Source organism: Oncorhynchus mykiss, chromosome 11 (genome assembly GCF_013265735.2).
Source record: "Oncorhynchus mykiss isolate Arlee chromosome 11, USDA_OmykA_1.1, whole genome shotgun sequence".
Lineage (NCBI taxonomy): Eukaryota > Metazoa > Chordata > Actinopteri > Salmoniformes > Salmonidae > Oncorhynchus > Oncorhynchus mykiss.
This window is the reverse complement of record NC_048575.1, coordinates 66,165,868-66,189,763: the sequence shown is the minus strand read 5'-3', so window position 1 is coordinate 66,189,763 and position 23,896 is coordinate 66,165,868. Positions and strand designations below refer to the sequence as shown.

General features: G+C 42.4%; 1 protein-coding gene across 1 annotated transcript; it reads right to left on the bottom strand.

The window, feature by feature from the left end:
• Nucleotides 1-2,133: 2,133 nt before the first annotated feature.
• Nucleotides 2,134-22,455, bottom strand: LOC110536254 (phosphatidate cytidylyltransferase 2). The gene is made up of 13 exons (XM_021621936.2): nucleotides 22,052-22,455; nucleotides 17,902-18,038; nucleotides 17,353-17,449; nucleotides 16,654-16,751; nucleotides 16,106-16,245; nucleotides 13,205-13,263; nucleotides 12,210-12,292; nucleotides 11,606-11,693; nucleotides 11,406-11,474; nucleotides 11,151-11,303; nucleotides 4,352-4,471; nucleotides 4,065-4,168; nucleotides 2,134-3,674 (listed from the first exon to the last, which is right to left on the bottom strand). The coding sequence occupies exons 1-13, from the start codon at nucleotides 22,112-22,114 to the stop codon at nucleotides 3,551-3,553; spliced, it is 1,335 nt and encodes a 444-aa protein (XP_021477611.2). The 5' UTR covers nucleotides 22,115-22,455; the 3' UTR covers nucleotides 2,134-3,550.
• Nucleotides 22,456-23,896: the final 1,441 nt, after the last annotated feature.

Genomic DNA, 23,896 nt, shown 5'->3' with positions numbered 1-23,896 from the left:
GTAGCCTAGTGGTTAGAGCGTTGGACTTGTAACCAAAAGGTTGCAAGATCAAATCCCTGAGCTGACAAGTTAAAAATATGTCGTTCTGCCCCTGGACAAGGCAGTTAACCCACTGTTTCTAGGCTGTCATTGAAAATAAGAATTTGTTCTTAACGGACTTGCCTGGCAAAATAAAAATCTGTGTAGCTAATTATTGTTCAAGATCCAGTTGATTTCCTTTGATTTCAAGCATTTCACTACACCTGCAAAAACATCTGCTAAATATGTGTATGCAAACAATAAAATTTGATTTGGATTGATTAAGTAAGGCATAGGCTACTCCAAAAATCTAATTTCAATAATTTACCACGTTGAACATTTATCCGTCTATGAATGGCAGTGGATTCTTTACATACACAATTTGATCCCAATCTGGAGTTACAGTAGACGTATGGCATCAATTAATGATTGAGGTGATAAATTGTACAGTAAATCAGTATTGGGTCGTACTATATGTGATTAAGCAGAGTGAAAGAGGTGACAGTTTGTAAAATATTTCAGATTTGGGCCCTATGTGATCAGGCAGAGTGCTGAGATAATCTGTATGTGGGTCAGTCACAGTTTACCACAGGCCCATCTCTTTAATTAAACACATCAATCCCTCAAATTTCCCTAAGTCATATACAGATGACCCTCTGGGGCCACATTCATAAAGCATCTAAGAGTAGGAGTGCTGATCCAGGATCAGCTCCTCCCTGTCCATATAATGTATATCCACTATGCTCTTAAAGGCTAAACTGATCCTAGATCACTTATACTCTGAGGCCCTGGTTTCCCGAATGTCATATCCTTACACTCAGATTGGTCTATAGATTGGTCCCTGTAAATGAACATGACAAAACTGAGATCATCCAAGGACAAGAGTTTAACCATTTATGTTGGATGTGACCATAAATTGAAAGTCACTTGGTGGTGATCTCACAATGGCAACAAGAGGAAAAACATCAACAGCATTAAAAGTAGCTTAACAAAATCTGTGAGATTGTCAGTGATTTTGGTATTGTGTATTACTACTGGCTTATTATGAGCCGTCCTCCCCTCAGCAGCCTCTCGTTACTGATTGTTCGCAACCCACAGGGATGTGTAACGACGGCAACTATCTGTGAGCGTGGTTACATCCTAAATGGCACCCTATTCCCTTTATAGTGCACTACTTTTGACCAGGGCACATAGTGCTCTAGACTCAAGTAATACACTACACTGAGTATACCAAACATTAGGAACACCTTCCTAATATTGAGTCGTATCCTTCACTACAGTCCCATAGCTTTGGACACTGAACAGACAGCATGATCCCTTCACCCCACCATCCTGGTGTTTTCTATACAACACTCTAACAGTTGAACAAATCTGCCTCTTAGGAGCAGTTTACAAACATATATTATACCAGCAGGGCAGGTAACAAAATAGATAACGCCTGGTGGCCATTTGTAACTATCTACTCATCCATTACAATAGCTGATGTAAACAACATGGGTGGATTGTGTCCCATCTCACATTCCTATGAGAACCTCAACAGTGGCAGTCAGAGCCAGAAATAAAGAGGGCATATAGTGTATAGCATTTATAGAGATCTATATATAAACACTGTACCAGTCAAAAGTTTGGACACACCTACTCATTCCAGGGTTTTTCTAAATTTTTTGGGATGAGTTGGACCACAGTGTGAAGGAAAAGCAGCCAACAAGTGCTCAGCATATGTGGGAACTCCTTCAAGACTTTTGGAAAAGCATTCCTCATGAAGCTGGTTGAGAGAATGCCAATAGTGTGCAAAGCTGTCAAGGCAAAGGGGGGCTACTTTGAAGAATTTGCTTAACACTTTTTGGGTTACTACATGTTTCCATATGTGTTATTTCATAGTTTTGATGTCCTCACTATTATTCTACGATCTAGAAAATAGGAAAAATCCTTGAATGAGTAAGTGTGTCCAAACTTTTGACTGGTACTGTATATAAAACTCTGGTGGCTGTCATCCAGCGTGAACTGAAAGGACCCTTCACACATCGTCATCTCTGATAACGGAACTTGATTGGAAAATAAATAACCACAGCTGAAACCCTGATGTCCAACTCCCACACCAAAAGGAGATCACAATAGTTTTAAATTAAGTTTAACATTAAGGCAGACCATTATGTAGTAGAATATTACATGGCAATGAAATATATTGTAAAATACATTCCTATACTATTCCTTTTGTCATTTTACACTTTCAAACATGTATTCTATTGCTCCTAGGGAATGTTTTACCCTTAACCTCCATTTTGTAGCAATAATGATAGACAGTCCACTTCCTAGAACGTGTGAATGAAGCTACAGGTGAAGCATGAGTGTCTACAATGGCACCCTGTTCCCTACATCAGGGTTCCCCAACTGGCGGCTCGCTAGCCGAATTTGTCCCATGGGTTGAAATTTTTTTGGGGGGGGGCATAAGACTAAAAACACCAGCAAATCAGTGATTTTAATTTTGGAAATATATGTGATCTTATACAAATGTAAGCAAGGTTTTAAATTATTATGTTTTAGTCAAATATTATATCTGCTTGGGCTTCTTGCGGTCAATTTGCAGTCTACAAATGATATGTAATTATCTTCCGGTCCGCTGACCAGCCGCGCCTGAATCTTGTTGATGATGCCTGGGCACATATGGCTCTGGTCAGAAGTAGTGCACTATGTAGGAAATAGGGTACCATTTGGGACGCACCCCATGGTAACAGAGACAGAAACACACCGATATGCAGCATGACGTGCCAATAGCAGAGTGAACCTCTACCGGGTAAAATTCACATTGACTATACAAAACAGGGATACAATGGAAGCTTTCAATGTAAAAACTCAACCACACATATTATGTAATAGGTGGGGCGGCAGGGTAGTCTAGTATTTAGAGCATTGAACTAGTAACCAAAAGGTTGCAAGATCGAATCCCCAAGCTGACAAGGTAAAAACCTGTCATTCCGCCCCTGAACATGGCAGTTAACCCACTGTTCCTAGGCCGTCATTGAAAATAATAATTTGTTCTTAACTGACTTGCCTAGTTAAATAAAAGGTAAAGTAAAAAATGATAAATACAAACAATTATTACGATGAATGAAGCAAATACAATTGTGGCAGATGAAGAGGACGATACAGTGTGACTGTTTTGAGCAGTGCATTAAAACACATAAAATATATGTACCATAAAATATTCACCTGACCTCATTGTGGTACACAGATCAAGTGGCATCACTGTGTTGTAGATACTATATCTGACATACATTTACTCACAAATACAACCTGAAACACTGACAAAGGAAAACAGTTTAGGACACACTTTCTTTCATACTATATACACTCCCTCCCTCTGTCACACAGAAAATTGAATAACCCCAAGAATTGAGTTACTTTCTCAGATGTGTTCTTGCTCATACGAGCACCACACTTCTTCTCCCACACCTCCAGGGCTTTCTGGTGCCAGGCGCTGCCCTCCTCTCTGTGTGCCCCGTAGGGTGACCTTGGGCTGGCCGTGGGGGCCCTAGGCTACATCCTCCAGCAGACCCCTCTCTATCAAGTGGCTCTTTAAGGAGTTGAAGATGTTGAGCTGCTGGTCCAAGCGCAGGGCTAAAAGCTGCTGGACCACCTTGGCAGGGTTAGGGCCCCTGGAGAGAGATTACACAATGGATTACAGATATACATACAGGGTGACATTTTGACCGCACAAATACGCCGTTAGTCAATTTGCTTGAGGCTGTACCTCATGTCTTTATGCAATAGGAAGAACATTGCTGCCGTTTGAGCCCATGGGACAGAGAAGATTACTAACTGAGTCGCTCTGGATAAGATTGTCTGCTAAATGACTAGATTAACATTAAAAAAGTTAAATTAATCACATACTGTAAAAGCCTTCAAGAATCACTTCCTCTTTAGCAATGCATTATTTTCATCAATCAACACACTGTCAGCCAAAAGCTTTTAAGACTGTGGCTCCTCTCTCTCTATGCACCACTGGCTACTCTCTTTATAAACAACGGGTTGTTCTAGAACGTTACCTGATGAAGCTGGCGATGTAGACATTGACGAACGTGGCCATGAGGTACTGGCAGTCGAAGCGGTCCATGATGCCACCGTGACCGGGGATGGTGTTGGCAAAGTCCTGGAACAACAACAAAAATAGAAATCTTGTGTTTCTCTCCGTGGGCTGATATTTCTGTTCCACGGGACTGCCGTGCAGCTTTGAGGGAACATTGATCAGGAGCACTGCCAACTGAGAGGCCACTCAATTCTAGTGAGTCCACCAGGTCCAGTGATAACAGGAGTCTCTTCTCCTCATACCCACCTTGATCTTAAAGGCCCTCTTGAAGCCGCTGGCAAAGAAGCCCCCGAAGGGTCCCATGAGGGAGGCAAAGGCAGACAGGGAGATGCTGTGAATCTGGAATGGGTAGAGGCGCACTGTGGGCTGGAGAGAGAGAGGACAAGAGGGAGAGAGAGAAGGGGAAGAGGGAGAGAGAGAGGATGACTACAGTCTCACATACGGTCAAACAGTTTCTTAAAGAGGAGAAACAATGACAAAAGGATTTAGGATATCAAAGCAGACTTCCAGACATAGACCAGCCAGGTCAGAAACAGAGACCAGCTAGCCAGCGGTCAGAAACAGAGACCAGCCAGCCAGATATCAGAAACAGAGACCAGCCAGCCAGCCAGCCAGCCAGAGATCAGAAACAGGGAAAGATGAACGGAGCAAAGTACAGAGTGATCCTTGATGAAAAGTGCTCAGGACCTCAGACTGGGGCGAAGGTTCATCTTCCAACAGGACAACGACCCTAAGCACACAGCCAAGACAACTCAGGAGTGACTTCGGGACAAATCTCGGAATGTCCTTGAGTGGCCAAGCCAGAGCCTGGACTTGAACTCGATCGTGCTGAGGAGTATTTCCGTCTGTAATAAAGCCATTTTGTGGGGGAAAAATCCTGTTGATTGGCTGGGCCTGGCTCCCCAGTGGGTGCACCCCTGCCCAGTCATGTGAAATCCATCAATTTGGCCTAATTAATATATTTCAATTGACTAATTTCCTTATATAAACCGTAACTCAGTCAAATCTTACATTTTACTATGTTGTGTTTTTATATTTTTGTGTGAGTGACATCCCATATAACTATGGAAACAAAACAAAACACTTGACTTTTGATATGAAAAGCAGCTGAAATGGTTCTTAAAAAAACTGCTTTTTTTGGATTGTCTGCGTTTTGAAAATGCAGATTTCTGAAAGATAATGCGACCCATGTAATAACATAATAAAAGTCATTTTGACTGCACTGGACCTTTAAAGAATCCTGTAAGAGTCTGCTGACTTCCACAGGCTTCAAGCTTCCTTTTAAGGGGCATTTTCTCAGCTATCTGCAATACAGGTATGATTGAAGAATGAAGCAGGTGTTAAACATGGGCTTTGCTACACAGAAAGCAGCAGATGACTACTCCCGTGTCAACACTTTGATTAAATCAGTAGACCTAGATCAATATCTTTGAAAATACCATAAGTATCACTAGCTTTTAAAACAATTCGATTCGTTTTCTTTGATCATATTTCAGACCAGAGTGAGGCTCTCTCCACTAGCCTATCTATTGTTCCTGCAGTGAGGAGGATTCACCATCTTCATCAAATGTTTTCAGAATGTATCTGCAGATAATCACCCAAAAGACTACCAGTATGCAAATTAGGAAGGCAAATGAACAGCAATCTTATCGACGCGATTTGGTAGGTACTGACAAGTCACTCACTGTAACGCCACTGTCTGGCGAGTCCTGATGGACTTCATATCAAAAATATTAAAACGAGATCTTTAGTTTACTTGTCCCAATGCGATTCATGGACAAATAACTAAGCTGTATGATTAATGAATGGCAAAGGAATACAGGAGATGTACTTTTTTCAGTCAGTTCAACACCTTTTATAACATAATCAAGCTTGCTGTTCGTCAATCAAAGCACATTAAATAGCCATTGCGCCACCACTCTGTGGCTGCATATGAAACACACCAGAGTCCAACGTTAACTATTTTTCCTCACTGGCCCGGTCGGGTCTACTGGGCCGAAAATAATTTATACTGGCCCGGACATGTGTAGTTCTTAAATGCATTGGAGTCAGGCAGGGCCTAAAGGTTGGCATGCTTTCTCTGTATATTCAGCTATTTGTATTTGAGCAATATGATTGGCCGTTCATCCAAGCACCACCATGCTCCAGCGAGTCACAACTTCTCGAGCAGTACATGAGTTGATGCCTTCGCATGTGACAACCCTCCCACTCTGTCTGCCGAATTCGTTCTCTTTGCATTCGTTTTCCTTAATAGGATGTCGGTGGGCGGAGCTGGGAGGGTCATCAGTGAAATGGGACACCCGAGCCCGGGTGTGTCCCAGGATAAATTCACCTTTCCCCCATTCAAGGAGAAGACTCTCTCCATGCAGACACACTGTTGGATTTTGGTTGTGGCAGTTTTGTTTGTTTGCTTTGGCACCTTTCAACACCCCTCCTAATCACATCTACGCACGCAACCACTCACACTACGGACTACATATACCATTGTTAATTGTATATAGATTACTTCCGTTAATAAATATATTTTTGTTATTCCTTGATCTCTACGTTGTCTCCCATGTAGTTACGGGCTTCAAGCCGGTACGTGACAAGTGGGGGCTTGTCCGGGACCATAAGGTTGGTTCCTAGAGATTTTGGTAGATATTATTTTGTTTCATTATGATGGGTTAATGCTTATTGGAATGCGCTTTAGTTGGTATTCACAGCATATTCTTAAAAGTGTTTTGTATAGTGCCTTAGATACGTATCAGTGATTTTGGTTGTTTGGTGATGTCATCAATGTGTTGCCTGTAAAAGTATTCCAGTAGGACTGATACTAGTGTCGTTAGGCTAACTGGTATGAGTATTGTTTTGGAGAAAATTTGGAATTATTGTTTGATAACCTCTGTAGGTAGGTGCTTTGTTTGCATCAGTTACAGCTTTTTTGAGTTGTAATGTTTGTTAGGCCCAGTTTTGGTTGCCTTTGTTTGTTTGGTAAACTTGCCACTGTGGTGGATAGTCGGTTGTGTGCTGCGTTGAAGAAAGTAACATTGGTTAGTTTCCAGGCCCCTGCTGGAAACTCTTGCTCTACTCGCTGTTGGGACATCGGTCTCAGGTGTATACAATCTGCTGTGTACCTCAGTGGGAGATTTGGGTAGGGTAGTGTCATTTGCTACCCGGAGCTACAGTGCCTTGCGAAAGTATTCGGCCCCCTTGAACTTTGCGACCTTTTGCCACATTTCAGGCTTCAAACATAAAGATATAAAACTGTATTTTTTTGTGAAGAATCAACAACAAGTGGGACACAATCATGAAGAGGAACGACATTTATTGGATATTTCAAACTTTTTTAACAAATCAAAAACTGAAAAATTGGGCGTGCAAAATTATTCAGCCCCTTTACTTTCAGTGCAGCAAACTCTCTCCAGAAGTTCAGTGAGGATCTCTGAATGATCCAATGTTGACCTAAATGACTAATGATGATAAATACAATCCACCTGTGTGTAATCAAGTCTCCTTATAAATGCACCTGCACTGTGATAGTCTCAGAGGTCCGTTAAAAGCGCAGAGAGCATCATGAAGAACAAGGAACACACCAGGCAGGTCCGAGATACTGTTGTGAAGAAGTTTAAAGCCGGATTTAGATACAAAAATATTTCCCAAGCTTTAAACATCCCAAGGAGCACTGTGCAAGCGATAATATTGAAATGGAAGGAGTATCAGACCACTGCAAATCTACCAAGACCTGGCCGTCCCTCTAAACTTTCAACTCATACAAGGAGAAGACTGATCAGAGATGCAGCCAAGAGGCCCATGATCACTCTGGATGAACTGCAGAGATCTACAGCTGAGGTGGGAGACTCTGTCCATAGGACAACAATCAGTCGTATATTGCACAAATCTGGCCTTTATGGAAGAGTGGCAAGAAGAAAGCCATTTCTTAAAGATATCCATAAAAAGTGTTGTTTAAAGTTTGCCACAAGCCACCTGGGAGACACACCAAACATGTGGAAGAAGGTGCTCTGGTCAGATGAAACCAAAATTGAACTTTTTGGCAACAATGCAAAACGTTATGTTTGGCGTAAAAGCAACACAGCTTATCACCCTGAACACACCATCCCCACTGTCAAACATGGTGGTGGCAGCATCATGGTTTGGGCCTGCTTTTCTTCAGCAGGGACAGGGAAGATGGTTAAAATTGATGGGAAGATGGATGGAGCCAAATACAGGACCATTCTGGAAGAAAACCTGATGGAGTCTGCAAAAGACCTGAGACTGGGATGGAGATTTGTCTTCCAACAAGACAATGATCCAAAGCATAAAGCAAAATCTACAATGGAATGGTTCAAAAATAAACATATCCAGGTGTTAGAATGGCCAAGTCAAAGTCCAGACCTGAATCCAATCGAGAATCTGTGGAAATAACTGAAAACTGCTGTTCACAAATGCTCTCCATCCAACCTCACTGAGCTTGAGCTGTTTTGCAAGGAGGAATGGGAAAAAATTTCAGTCTCTCGATGTGCAAAACTGATAGAGACATACCCCAAGCGACTTACAGCTGTAATGGTGGCGCTACAAAGTATTAACTTAAGGGGGCTGAATAATTTTGCACGCCCAATTTTTCAGTTTTTGATTTGTTAATAAAGTTTGAAATATCCAATAAATGTCGTTCCACTTCATGATTGTGTCCCACTTGTTGTTGATTCTTCACAAAAAAATACAGTTTTATATCTTTATGTTTGAAGCCTGAAATGTGGCAAAAGGTCGCAAAGTTCAAGGGGGCCGAATACTTTCGCAAGGCACTGTATATATATATATACACACACACACAAGTTAAAGCTTGGTCACAAATAATAATAATAATAAATATATACACATACACACACACACACACACACACACACAGTGGGGCAAAAAAGTATTTAGTCAGCCACCAATTGGGCAAGTTCTCCCACTTAAAAAGATGAGAGGCCTGTAATTTTCATCATAGGTATACTTCAACTATGACAGACAAAATGAGAAAAAAAATCCAGAAGATCACATTGTAGGATTTTTAAAAAAAAATGCATTTATTTGCAAATTATGGTGGAAAATAAGTATTTGGTCAATAACAAAAGCTTCTCAATACTTTGTTATATTCCCTTTGTTGGCAATGACAGAGGTCAAACATTTTCTGTAAGTCTTCACAAGGTTTTCACACACTGTTGCTGGTATTCTGGCCCATTCCTCCATGCAGATCTCCTCTAGAGCAGTGATGTTTTGGGGCTGTTGCTGGGCAACACAGACTTTCAACTCCCTCCAAAGATTTTCTATGGGGTTGAGATCTGGAGACTGGCTAGGCCACTCCAGGACCTTGAAATGCTTCTTACGAAGCCACTCCTTCTTTGCCCAGGCGGTGTGTTTGGGATCATTGTCATGCTGAAAGACCCAGCCACGGTTCATCTTCAATGCCCTAGCTGATGGAAGGACGTTTTCACTCAAAATCTCACGATACATGGCCCCATTCATTCTTTCCTTTACACGGATCAGTCGGCCTGGTCCCTTTGCAGAAAAACAGCCCCAAAGCATGATGTTTCCACCCCCATGCTTTACAGCAGGTATGGTGTTCTTTGGATGCAACTCAGCATTCTTTGTCCTCCAAACACAACGAGTTGCGTTTTTACCAAAAAGTTATATTTTGGTTTCATCTGACCATATGACCTTCTCCCAATCGTCTTCTTCAAACGGGCCTGGACATGTACTGGCTTAAGCAGGGGGACACGTCTGGCACTGCAGGATTTGAGTCCCTGGCGGCGTAGTGTGTTACTGATGGTAGGCTTTGTTACTTTGGTCCCAGCTCTCTGCAGGTCATTCACTAGGTCCCCCCGTGTGGTTCTGGGATTTTTGCTCACCGTTCTTGTGATCATTTTGACCCCACGGGGTGAGATCTTGCGTGGAGCCCCAGATCGAGGGAGATTATCAGTGGTCTTGTATGTCTTCCATTTCCTAATAATTGCTCCCACAGTTGATTTCTTCAAACCAAGCTGCTTACCTATTGCAGATTCAGTCTTCCCAGCCTGGTGCAGGTCTACAATTGTGTTTCTGGTGTCCTTTGACAGCTCTTTGGTCTTGGCCATAGTAGAGTTTGGAGTGTGACTGTTTGAGGTTGTGGACAGGTGTCTTTTATACTGATAACAAGTTCAAACAGGTGCCATTAATACAGGTAACGAGTGGAGGACAGTGGAGCCTCTTAAAGAAGTTACAGGTCTGTGAGAGCCAGAAATCTTGCTTGTTTGTAGGTGAACAAATACTTATTTTCCACCATAATTTGAAAATAAATTCATTAAAAATCCTACAATGTGATTTTCTGGATTTTTTTTCCTAATTTTGTCTGTCATAGTTGAAGTGTACCTATGATGAAAATTACAGGCCTCTCTCATCTTTTTAAGTGGGAGAACTTGCACAATTGGTGGCTGACTAAATACTTGTTTGCCCCACTGTATATATAAGCATTTTTTCCCCCCCTTTCCCCCCCCAATTTTGTGATATCCAATTACAATCTTGTCTCATCTCTGCAACTCCCCAATGGGCACGGGAGAGGCGAAGGTCGTATCATGCGTCTTCCAAAACATGACCCGCCAAACCGCGCCTCTTAAACCAGAAGCCAGCCGCATCAATGTATCAGAGGAAACCCCGTTCAACTGACGACCGCAGTCAGCCTGAAGGCCACAAGGAGTCGCTAGATCGCGATGAGCCAAGTAAAGGCCCCCGGTCAAACCCTCCCCTAACCCGGACAATGCAGGGCCAATTGTGCGACGCCCATCCAGAGATCAGAAACAGAGCCTAGCCAGCCAGCAAGAGATCAGAAACAGAGACCCACCAGCTAGAGAGATCAGAGACCCGCCAGCAATAAGAAACAGACCCGCCAGCTAGTCAGAAAGACAGATCAGAAACCTGCCAGCGATCAATCAGAGAACTGCCAGCGATCAATCAGAAACAGACCCGCCAGCCAGCCCGCCAGAAAGACAGATCAGAAACAGAGACCAGCCAGCCACACAATCAAACAGAGGGGACAGATCCGACTCACCCATCCAGTGAGGGACTCGAGGGTGGCCGGCAGGGCATAGTCCTGTAGCTGGAACAGATCAGAGGGCACACAGTCCACCTCAAAACTGTTATGGTCGCTGTTGAACTCCACTGGACACACAAAGAAGCTGTAGCCTGCCATCACATAGGACAACTGGAGAGAGAGAGAGAGAGGGACAGAAGCAGAGAATAAAATAATAGGACTTGTGGGGAATTTGAAAGGAAACTTTTGCAGTTAGCTATGGCCGTGTCTTACCAGGATCCCAAACACAACAGTAGAAAAGAATCCGCCGATGAAGCCTTCCCAGGTCTTCTTAGGAGACAGCTGTAGAGTACACAATCAGGACGTTGACACAGTACAGGGTGTTACCAATGGTATCCTTTGTAACAAATATCAAATGAACGATCCAAACTTCAGAAAATGCTACATACAGTAGTGGTGTAAGTCTTGCTAACCTTAATGAGTGGAGTACGTCCAAAGAAGAAGCCAAACATGTAGGCCATGATGTCATTGCAGATCACACAGGAGATGGGCACGATGAACCTAGACCGAGAAGGAGAGAGGTACTGGTACCTGGGGTCTATTCAGTGGGGTGTATAAAGCAGACATACGTATTTACTCTGAAGAGATAGAGCAGATCTCTTCAACATAGTACATTTCTACCTGAACGTTCTGAAATGTTGTTGACTCCTGAATAAGTTTCAGATGTAGACCACCCTAATGCACTTGTCATTTGCATCACATGGTTGTAGGACAAGTCTTAATTACATCAGATAGACTTTTCAACCGGCAATAAGTCCTCCCATTGTACAGCATGGAGACACTGGGCTAAGTGAAGACACTCCCATGCACTAACTTCTGACAGAACAGATCCACTGGGTTTATCCCAAATTACACCCTATTCCCTATATAGTATACTACTTTGACCATGGTCCACAGGGCACTGATCAAAAGTAGTGCACTATATAGGGAATAGAGTGCCATTTAGGTCACAACCAATGTCTGACTGAATTTGCCCTCTGATTGAATTTGAGTGAGTGACAGAGAGACATTTCTTACCAGATCATTCCCTCAAACAGGTTGTGGATGATGAGGTGGGACTGGGTCACTACGATCAGCAGAGTTACATGAGTCCAGCCAAACTGACAGGAAGGAAGGAAATTCATTTTCAGAAAGCTTAATTGTCCCAACATTTTCAATAAGTGATAAAGGAACATAGCTACCCCAAAGTGGCCAGAACACTGCAGTATATTTAAGTAATAAGACCCGAGGAGGTTTGGTATATGGCCAATATACCACAACTAAGGGCTGTTCTCAGGCACAACGCAACGCGGAGTGCCTGGATACAGCCCTTAGAGATGGAATATTGGACATACACCACAAACTCTCGAGGTGCCTTATTGCTATTATAAACTGGTTACCAACGTAAATAGAACAGTAATTTCTTGCCATACCCGTGGTATAGTCTGATATAACATGGCTTTTAGCATTCAGGGCTCGAACCACCCAGTTTATAATTACTCATAGCACACTTTGTTTGTAATTTAGCATTAATGCTGTAAATGGCATTTTGCACAGAACAATCCTTACTGATAACAGGGCAATGATGACCAAGTTCTCTTTGCAACAACACAAACATATCCTTGAGGAGTGCTGAGACCTCAGCCCAGTCAGTGTGACATTTTGTCCACAACACTGAGTAGATGAGTTTTACTGCAGTATGCGGTGCTCTCAGTGATATGTTACTGCAGTGTGTGTTTCCTAGCAGCGCTCAGCAATGTCACTGCCCTACATGGTCAATCCAGAGCCCAAAACAGAGCCACAGACGGTCAGTGTCGGTGTCTGTGTTTGACAAAGGCTGCAGCAGCAGATCGGAATAGGGGCCTCATCTATATCCTGGAAAGGACCCAGATCACTGCTGGTGGGATTCCATGTTTCTGGGCCAGGCCCCTTCACTAATGAAGTAGCAGCCCAGAGGGTTCATAATACAGTACATACACACACACTATGCTACCCAACACATGCATGCATGCATGCACTACACACACACACACCATATAGAACTGCAGGCGATAGTGTTTCTTCACCAGGCTCAGCACGAACATGCAGAAACCTGCACAACACAGAGAACAGAGGAAACAAGTCAACAAAGAGTAAATCAATTTGAATTGAATCTCTTTTTCACAGCACCCCATATGATTTGAACGAAACCTTCCATACATATCTTCCCATTGTATAAGTGGTCAGAAAGTGACATTTTGGACCTGAATGCCAAAACACTACAGAGTTAAAAGGTGCTGAAAGTTGACCCATTTTGCATACCCCACCATACCAAGACACATCCATGTCTTCATCACTGGAAAAGATAAACGGTTGAAATCTTACAAACAGGGTTGTCAAACTATCTTCTCATTTCTGGGGAAAAAATATTTTAACAAAAAGTATATAATTTAATGTTGATTATCTAATATTTTTAATTTTCACATTTTGTAGCTTAGACCTTATTTGACATCATCTAAGGTTTTAGTGTTGTGCCCACCATCAGTTGAGACAACATGCTCTTGAATACAGGGGTGGCTGTCATGTTTTGGCTGCTAAAATTTCAAATGTATTCCCATTTTAACTTTCAAACGATACCACAAAGATGGGTTGAGGTCCACACATCAGATAAATGTTAACTTGGATGGGAATATCGGTTGTTTTCAATAAGACAGTCAATCCTATTAAAATCATAGAAATATAAATAATAGAATAGACATGACCATTTAAGTTGACATTCGACGTTGGGTGGACCGGCGGTCATCTTTGTGGTAGTAATTAAAAGTTTGAATTTCAATGGTGTACCAGCTAAATTGCAGTGGTCGACAGGTCAAGGTCCATTCTAATAATTATATTTCTATAATTGAAATGACACCCACCCTGTATTCAAGAGCATGTTGTGTCTCAACCGATGGCAGGGAAAATATAAAAAGCTCAGATGATGCAAAATAGGGTCTATGCTACAACATACTGTATGAGAATATGAAAAAAATCTGAGGTCATACGTTTTTAAATAATTTACCCTAAATTTTTTAAATTACAATTATTAAAAATATATTTTTTATTTCAAGAAATAATCAAATAGTTTGATATCATTTTTAAGCTTACAGTGTTGTCAAACTCAACCATTTATCTTTTCCAGTGATGAAGACAGATGTCTCATTGTATGGTATGCAAAATGAGTCAACTTTGAGCACCGTCTATCTCCTGAATGTTTTGGCATTCAGGTCCAAACGGTCACTTTCTGACCACTTCTTCCACGGGCAAACATGAATGAAAGGTTTAGTTTAAATCAAAAGGGATGCTGTTAAAAAGTGATTGAATTCAAATGGATTCACACCAAAGCATTTTTGGGTCAGACAATTTTTAGAAGCTATTATTGTCATTCTTTGTTTTAAAACTGAGGACCAGCAACTGCATCATTGTAGTCATCCAAGCCATGTTCAATCAAACTCAATCACAATCTCTAGTGACATAAATTATGATTTGGTTTTGGGTTCCGAGGTTAAAAGCCTGCTAAAGTCAGTAACAGATAAAAACACAATCACATGAATGCGCTCCATGTAACTCTTGATTTCTTACACTTCCAATAATTATATCAATCCCCAAGGCTGTATCAAAGCAGAGTAAGAAGACGCCCTTGTGAGTAAGATGCTTCTATCGAATCTAACAAATTAGATAAAGCAGTCAGGCCAATAATTCAGTTAGGACAATTTGGACACCAGAATATTTCTACATACATCCAATCCACATCAATTTGTTACACATGCTTCATCAGAGCACAACAATGTTAGCCTGGTACCAGATCAGTTTGTGCTGTCTTGCCAACTTCTATGGTCATTGTAGTCACTGTATTATACTTCTGCTAAACTGTTTATTCTATTCTACTGAGTCATTTACTTTATGTTTGTAAACTTATCTTTCATTATTTCCTATTGTTGTTGCATTGTCAAGAAGGAACCTGCAAGTGAGCATTTTGTTGGACAGTGTATACCATATGTGCATCCCGCACATATGACAAAGAAAACTTGAAACTTGGCCTGATGAACAGATCTGGAACCAGGCTAGAACAAAGCACACAGTGTTCTGATTTATCTTTATATAACTACTTATAGATTCTGTGAAACTCCGCTCCTTCTACATTATCTGTCATTGGGGACACGGCCCCATTACCTTAAAAGAGATGGCCCTATTACCTTAAAAGAGATGGCCCTATTACCTTAAAAGAGATGGCCCTATTACCTTAAAAGAGATGGCCCTATTACCTTAAAAGAGATGGCCCTATTACCTTAAAAGAGATGGCCCTATTACCTTAAAAGAGATGGCCCTATTACCTTAAAAGAGATGGCCCTATTACCTTAAAAGCCTTTCCCTGCCAACACTTCTCCAGTAAACAACCCGGCCCTGTTTTGAAATGTACCCTAAGGGAGGTATGAACGAAGGAGGGATAGATGGGTATTAACTTTCCTCTTTCACCTTGAGCCACAAAGCCGAGGTATGATCATACAGTCACACAGAAACAGCAGACGTTTAGCGAGTGCTACCTTCACCACATCCTGCTGCCATGAACTGCCACTGCTGCACTGGTTGACTGAAAGAGGGAGGGTGTGTCACACCTTCTGAAGCTTTTATAATTTAAAAAAAACTTGTACCAAACCCTGTCAGGTAAAAACTGATTAAAAATGAAGAAGCTCCAACTAAAACAACACTAAACGTTCAAAAGAGGACTCCCCTTTCTCCCTCCCTCACTCTCCCTGGCTCTGTCTCACTCCCAATACTCTAAAATAGCTTCTTTATCACCAATAGGAAAAAGCACTAGATCGGTTTCCATCTGTCCTTGCCAGGTCAGTGATCATGAAGGAAAAGACATGAAAAAAGGAAGTTAGTCAGAACTTTTGAGACAGCCTGCATCTCACCTGTGAGGTACAGAGCGAAGGAGATGAGGCGGTGGTATTTGCTGAGGATGCGCAGCGGCTCCTCCCTCTGCACCAGATTAAAGAAGTAGTCTGTCACCGTCTCTCCGTAGAAGAAGTAGTTTACACAGAGCAGGAAGTACCTGACAGCGGGAGGAGGAGAGGAGGAAGATGAAGGGAGAAAGAGGGGAGCAAGGGGTGAGGTCAGAACTGTTATAACAGACTGAACATTCACTAGGCAACCTTTTCTGGAAAACCTGGAGCAATGGTGAACTTTTGGAGATGCAATGTTCAAGTTATGAAGAAATGTACAAGTTATGAGGTTTTATAATAACGAAAGAGTTTTTACACCAGAGCTAACATACTACAAATAGCATCACCACTACATGTAACATGATATAGTTTCTCTCTGCTAACTGGGTAAACATCACCATACCAACAAACCTCAGGAAGTTTGCAATGAAATAAAACGTGCAACTCAACAAACAGTTAGTTGCAGTATAACATTAAACACAGACATAAAATTGTGTGTGTGCGCACGCGCATCTCACCAACTCAACGTTCTGAACCAGGGCAGGTGGTAGGAGTGGTACACACTGTAACCGATGTGGATGATCTCCTGGAAGCATTTGATCTGCACACACAGCACCTGTAGAGAAAGATGTTCCATTATTACTTTGAACAGGTCTGTAATAAATGACTGAGGTTTGCCATTGACTGTCTGGGTTTTGGTATCAACTACATGGTATTCCCCTACCACACTTCACATTTGATATCACCCTGACAACAGTATCTGGATGATTCCTTGTTGCTCATCTCCATCTCATTTAATCAGACATTTTGGTTCAATGTTCTTGTGTTGTGACTCTATAAAGAGTTTTTGTGTTCTCTGTTCACTTCCTGCAGCAAGCTTTCTCCCTCCCAGCAGGTAGTAAAGCAGAGAAGAGTCTGTTATTTCCACTGAGCTACACTCTGAGCCTAAATCCATTAAGGACACAGACAGACAGCCGGCCCCAATTCAATCCCTTACCCTCTCTTTCGTCCTAACCTTTTGTTTCTGCAGATCTGTAAGGTATGTATGCAATATGGTGGAAGCTCCATCACTGGACTGCATATACCTATCCTGAGACTGCAGATCTGGCAAAAGAGGGGTTCGGACCAAGGGGGACGGGTAGGGAGCGATTTGGGATTGGCTAACAAACTGACTGAAAGACAGAAGGCTTAGGGAAAGGAGGATGAGGATCACTCACAATCAGCATGAGCACCATGGGGCCCAGATAGATGATGATGAAGAAGAAGGAGATCATGGCCAGAGTCAGGATCCCTCGCACCCACCAGTTCTTCCATCTGAGAACACACACACAGTTAATCCCCATATACAGTGTGTAATGAAAAGGTGAACAATAAGCATCCATATCAGTTGTCTGTGTGCCCAAATGAACTGCTGGGCAATACATTCCTGAAGAATGTCAATATAGGCCTACACAGATCAATAGTTATATTGAGCATAGCAGATGGTATTTCATTAGCATTCAATAATCCATGTCTGAATAACAGGATGTTGTTAGGATGGAGGAGCAAACCGAAGATAGTAAATAAAAAAATCTAGATGTTGGTTGTGTCCCAAATGGCACTCTATTCCCTATAGGCCTAGTGGCACTACTTTTGACCAGAGACTTATGGGACGCAGATATTACGTTTTGTAAATAGGTTATATTTCCCTTGTTCCAAACCGGAGGTTGTGATTACCATAAGAAAATAGTAAATTAAAAAATAATATATATGTTGGAAGTGTTTACCGTGAGGACAGTCCAGATAGGGCTTTATTGAGAACCTCAGGGGTGTCATCAGCAGGGACAGGCACCTCCGGGAGCCCTGTATCAGGCTTGGTCTCGCTTTCAGACACCCCCTCTGCTTTCCCCTCATTCTCAGATCCCTACAGAGAGAGAAAGAGAGAGCGGGGAGAGAGAGAGAGGGGGGAGATAGAGAGACAGACACAGATATAGAGTTAGTCATACAATGTAAACAAACACAGCTAGCCTCCTATGAGGAATGCTCCCCCACTTCCTTTCCGGCTCTATTTTATGTCAGTGAACAACAACATTGTGAGAGCAAGCTTGTAGTGCTTTTCCGCTTTGGCGTTAGGATATTCTGTCTGATAAATATACGGCTGATGGTGACAGAGTAATCAACATATTTCATGGTGTCTGCCCCCTTGATACTCTCTGAAAGCGGATGACCCTCTGCTTTTCCAAGGCAACAAAATGTGTCATTAGACATTGCAGACTGCTGTGATGTCATCGTGGTCTCTCCCCCCTAGCACTACCAAAATTGCACTGTTGTGTCACCTAACCTTCTATTAACACAACAGATAGCTGTTAGCCTACACTCTGCCTGTCTTGGTTGTCAACACACACACTGTACACACACATATAGCAGTAGGCATGGCTATCAAGCTGATGGAACCCCCAGGCTTGCTGGTTCCCATTTCCTATCAGCCAGGATGCCCTGGATAAAAATAGCCCCTCCTTCCACACTCCTGTTACTGAAGAGACCCCGTTCATGTTCCCTGGGTGGCAAGGAGCAGCACTACACTACCCACACCGGGTTTTGTTTTTGTCTCTGGTCACATTATCAGAATCAAGAGACTCATTCAACCATGTTAAATAAATAATGTAGGCCTATGCGATTTCCTTCTACCTTATCACCTACGCTACCACAATAATAGACATGCACATGCAGTCATACATACTATACACAACAAACAAGGGTCAGTTCTGTCCGGGATCCTTGGGATGTCCCTAACCTTACCCCATTGAAATGTAAAAGGTTAGGGTAGGGGTTAACATCCAACAAACATGCCATTTCCTCTGGGTATAAATAGGCTGGATCTATTTTCCAGTGTCCTTAGGTTGTCACAATGTGACTGATATAACCATTCTTCAAACTTCCTGAGAGCAAACAGAGTCAACTTTGGCTCAAATGATTTCAACTCAAAAACATTTTGTAGGCACAAGACTAAGTTGAGTTAGCCGCTAACGCCAAATCGCTAGTTAGCTGGCTCCACAGGAACAAAAGGAGCGACCCACAGGAGCAACCAGGGTCAAGCGCTCTGCTCAAGGGCATGTCGACAGATCTCCCACCAAGTCAAATCAGGGTCCCCAACCAGCGACCTATCGGCCCAAGCTCCCAGCCATCCATGATCAGCCACAGTTCCACGAGAACTACCGCCCCCTCAATTTTTTTTAAATAAAATAATTTTAAAAAAAAACTACCTCCACTCCCTCCTAACTCTTCTCAAACATCTCATTCCAAAATCATGGGCATTAATATGGAGTTGGTCCTACCTTTGCTGCTATAACAGCCTCCACTCTTCTGGGAAGGCTTTCCACTAGATGTTGGAACATTGCTACAGGGACTTACTTCCATTCAGCCACAAGAGCATTAGTGAGGTTGGGCGATTAGGCCTGGCTCGCAGTCGGCATTCCAATTCATCCCAAAGGTGTTCGATGGGGTTGAGGTCAGAGCTCTCTGTGCAGGCCAGTAAAGTTCTTCCACACCGATAGACAAAGCATTTCTGTATGAACCTCGCTTTGTGCACGGAGACATTGTCATGCTGAAAAGGAAAGGGCCTTCCCCAAAATGTTGCCACAAAGTTGGAAGCACGGGATCGTCTAAAACATCATTGTATGCTGTAGGACTAAGATTTCCCTTCACTGGAACTAAGGGGCCTAGCCCGAATCATGAAAAAAACCCCAGACCATTATTCCTCATCCACCAAACTTTACAATTGGCACTATGCAGTCGGGCAAGTAGCGTTCTCCTGGCATCCACCAAACCCAGATTTGTCCGTCGGACTGCCAGACGTGATTAATCAATCCTGAGAACGTGTTTCCACTGCTCCAGAGTCCAATGAAAGCAAGCTTTACACCACTCCAACCAAAGCTTGGCATTGCGCATGGTGATATTAGGCTTGTGTGCGACTGCTAGGCCATGGAAACCCATTCCATGAAGCTCCTGACGAACAGTTCTTGAGCGGACATTGTTTTCAGCTGCAGTTTGTAAATCGGTAGTGAGCGTTGCAACCGAGGACCGAATATTTTTACGTGCTACAGCACTTAGCAGTCCCATTCTGTGAGCTTGTGTGGCCTACCACTTAGAGGCTGAGCCGTTGTTGCTCCTAGACGTTTCCACTTCACAATAACAGCACTTACAGTTGACAGGGGCAGGGCAGAAATTTGACAAACTGACATGTTGGAAAGGTGGCATCCTATGACGGCGCCACGTTGAAAGTCACTGAGCTCTTCAGTAAGGCCATTCTACTGCCACTGTTTGTCTATGGAGATTGCATAGCTGTGTGTTTGATTTTATTCACCTGTCAGCAACAGGTGTGGCGTAAATATCTGAATCCACAAATTTGAACGGATGGCTACATTTTATATAGATAGATAGATAGATAGATAGGATGTGTACCCTCTCCCTTGTTATTGCTAGCTTCAACTGATTCAAACCCATCCTGTGCCCAGTCAAACCCATTCTTCTTCCTTAACCAATTACCCAACTCCTTCTGAAAATATTCAACTTTTCCAAGCCAAACTCTATTTTTAGCCTCCTTAAAGAGACATGCTTAGCTCTGTAGTCCCTCCCCTCCATTTCAAACACCACTGCCATCCCGCATGAATATGTTAGCTACATGAAGTAGCTAAGTGAAAACATTTAATGTAGCCAAAGATTATAGGGTCCCCTATGAAACACTGACCAAGACTTTGGTTCCTACCCTGTCACAATAACTCCTCCCTGGAATTTTAATTTGTTGTCATATCAAACAGCACTGTATTCAAAGTGCCCACTATTATCTTCTAACTATAGAATTAGAATAATCATAAGTTTTTCCATGATTCCAACAGTTTAAACTAAATCGCAATTCAAATCGTAGTTAACATTTGGTTAAAAACAAGGCCAAGATATTTTGCCAATATCGTGCAACCCTACGCGGCAGTGTGGAAATTATCTCAAAAGAGTGCAGGAAATGCAGAAATGTATCAAAATGCAGAAAATTATTTTAGGTTGAATTTGAATTGAACATTATAAAACAATCAGGATGGAGACCTGTTAAAATAACTTAGAATGTATGTGTTGCCACCCACTACTCAAAGCAAATATATCACTTTTATTATCCGAAACATAAAATACCATAATTTGAAAAATACTGTGACATGATATTTTGACCATATTGCCCATCCCTAATTTAATGTAAAGTAACTAGGTTTTTTATTCGAAACAGCCCACAACTGGCATCATACATACTAACTATAAATGTAGGCAGTGATGGTGATCTGTCTGTATTTGTATGTGGCTTGTCCTTCTTGCAGAGTTGATTGGCCATTTCAATTCATCCTACCTCATGAGTTGAAATCCAACTCATACGTTTGAAAACTAGCCAGAGTTTATGACTAATACATGATTAAGTTAATTGAATAGAAACATCTACTTAAAAAGTGTGTTGCCCTGGCCACACAGTAAATGCACAACGCCAATTTTCAGTTCAGTTGACTGGGGAGTAGGCAGAGAGGAATAGCTATACTTCTTGTTACGTTCAATGACAAGCTAGAGACAAACGTTAGATATAGATAGCTAGTTAACCACTAATGGTATCTTGTAAATCTGTGGCATTCATGCCAGAGCTAATGTTAGCAGCAAGTCAGTATACAATTTGTTCGCGTGCTAGCTATGTTTTGCTAGCAAGCAAACTAGCGCAAATTAAATTGTAACGTTCGACGTGGCTGGCTAACTATCCTGTCTTGTACGCTATTACAGCTAAATCATACTTATTATCCTAGTCACAATCATAATTTGTGGCATGATGTCCCATCTAGTGGGCCTTGGCTAGCTAACGGGTTTGTTCCAAATGGCAGTCCATAACCACTCGTAGTACCGTAGGCTAGCTACCTTGTCTTCGGATTGTTGATATAGGTCGTTTTCAGTCGTTCCGCGGTGCCGTAGCTCTGTCATTTCTGCAACTCGTGTCCCAGCTACTACAGAGGGTGAGCGTATGAGACACAGGGTTGTTACAGTTTACCAGCTAGCTTGCTAAACAACAAAATACGACGGTTTCGTTCGACATAAATTATTCTTTCTTGTTAACCCCAGATGATTCACGTCCCTCTCACTGGGTTTCCACTAGATATTACACCCACAAAGTCTAAACGATTGTCTATATCGTAAAAATGTATGAAAACAAAAATGTGCAGTTTGGTCTTAGTCCAAGGTTAGGTTTAGGCATACTGTTAGCAGTGTGGTTACGTTTAGGTTTAAAATACACATTTAAGAAGAGCAATTGAGCACCCGATTACTCATCCTGCTGCCCACAGACATGGAATCACTGGTCACTTTAATGTTTACATACTGCTTTACTCATTTCATATGTATATACTGTATTATATTCTACTGTATTTTAGAAAATGCCTCCGACATTATTTGACTTTTATATTTGTGACTTGTTGGATAATACTGCACTGTTGGAGCTAGGAACATAAGCATTTAGCATTTCGCTACACCCGCACCAGCTAAATATGTGTATTTGGCCAATACAATTTGATTTGATTTTGAGAAATGGGCGGGGCTTATGACTTTGAGGCTATTGTAACTAGTGACGACCCTCGGTGTTGAATCGCGACGTTATTTATGGTCTGAATTGCATTCGGTATCGCAACGTTTTGTAACGTTGGCTTACAATGGGTACCAAACACTTTTGAAAATCAATTTTCTCTAGTCTAGACATATCAAAAGTTAATGCGTTCCATAGTGGTTGTGGTTTTTGGATATCATATACAAGTTTATATATACTGCTCAAAAAAATAAAGGGAACACTAAAATAACACACCCTAGATCTGAATGAATGAAATATTTTTATTAAATACTTTTTTCTTTACATAGTTGAATGTGCTGACAACACAATCACACATTATCAATGGAAATCAAATTTATCAACCCATGGAGGTCTGGATTTGGAGTCACACTCAAAATTAAAGTGGAAAACCACACTACAGGCTGATCCAACTTTGATGTAATGTCCTAAAAACAAGTCAAAATGAGGCTCAGTAGTGTGTGTGGCCTCCACGTGCCTGTATGACCTCCCTACAATGCCTGGGCATGCTCCTGATGAGGTGGCGGATGGTCTCCTGAGGGATCTCCTCCCAGACCTGGACTAAAGCATCTGCCAAGTCCTGGACAGTCTGTGTTGCAACGTGGCATTGGTGGATGGAGCGAGACATGATGTCCCAGATGTGCTCAATTGGATTCAGGTCTGGGGAACGGACGGGCCAGTCCATAGCATCAATGCCTTCCGCTTGCAGGAACTGCTGACACACTCCAGCCACATGAGGTCTAGCATTGTCTTGCATTAGGAGGAACCCAGGGCCAACCGCATATGGTCTCACAAGGGGTCTGAGGATCTCATCTCGGTACCTAATGGCAGTCAGGCTACCTCTGGCGAGCACATGGAGGGCTGTGCGGCCCCCCCAAAGAAATGCCACCCCACACCATGACTGACCCACTGCCAAACCGGTCATGCTGGAGGATGTTGCAGGCAGCAGAACGTTCTCCACGGTGTCTCCAGACTGTCACGTCTGTCACGTGCTCAGTGTGAACCTGCTTTCATCTGTGAAGAGCACAGGGCGCCAGTGGCGAATTTGCCAATCTTGGTGTTCTTTGGCAAATGCCAAACGTCCTGCATGGTGTTGGGCTGTAAGCACAACCCCCACTTGTGGACGTCGGGCCCTCATACTACCCTCA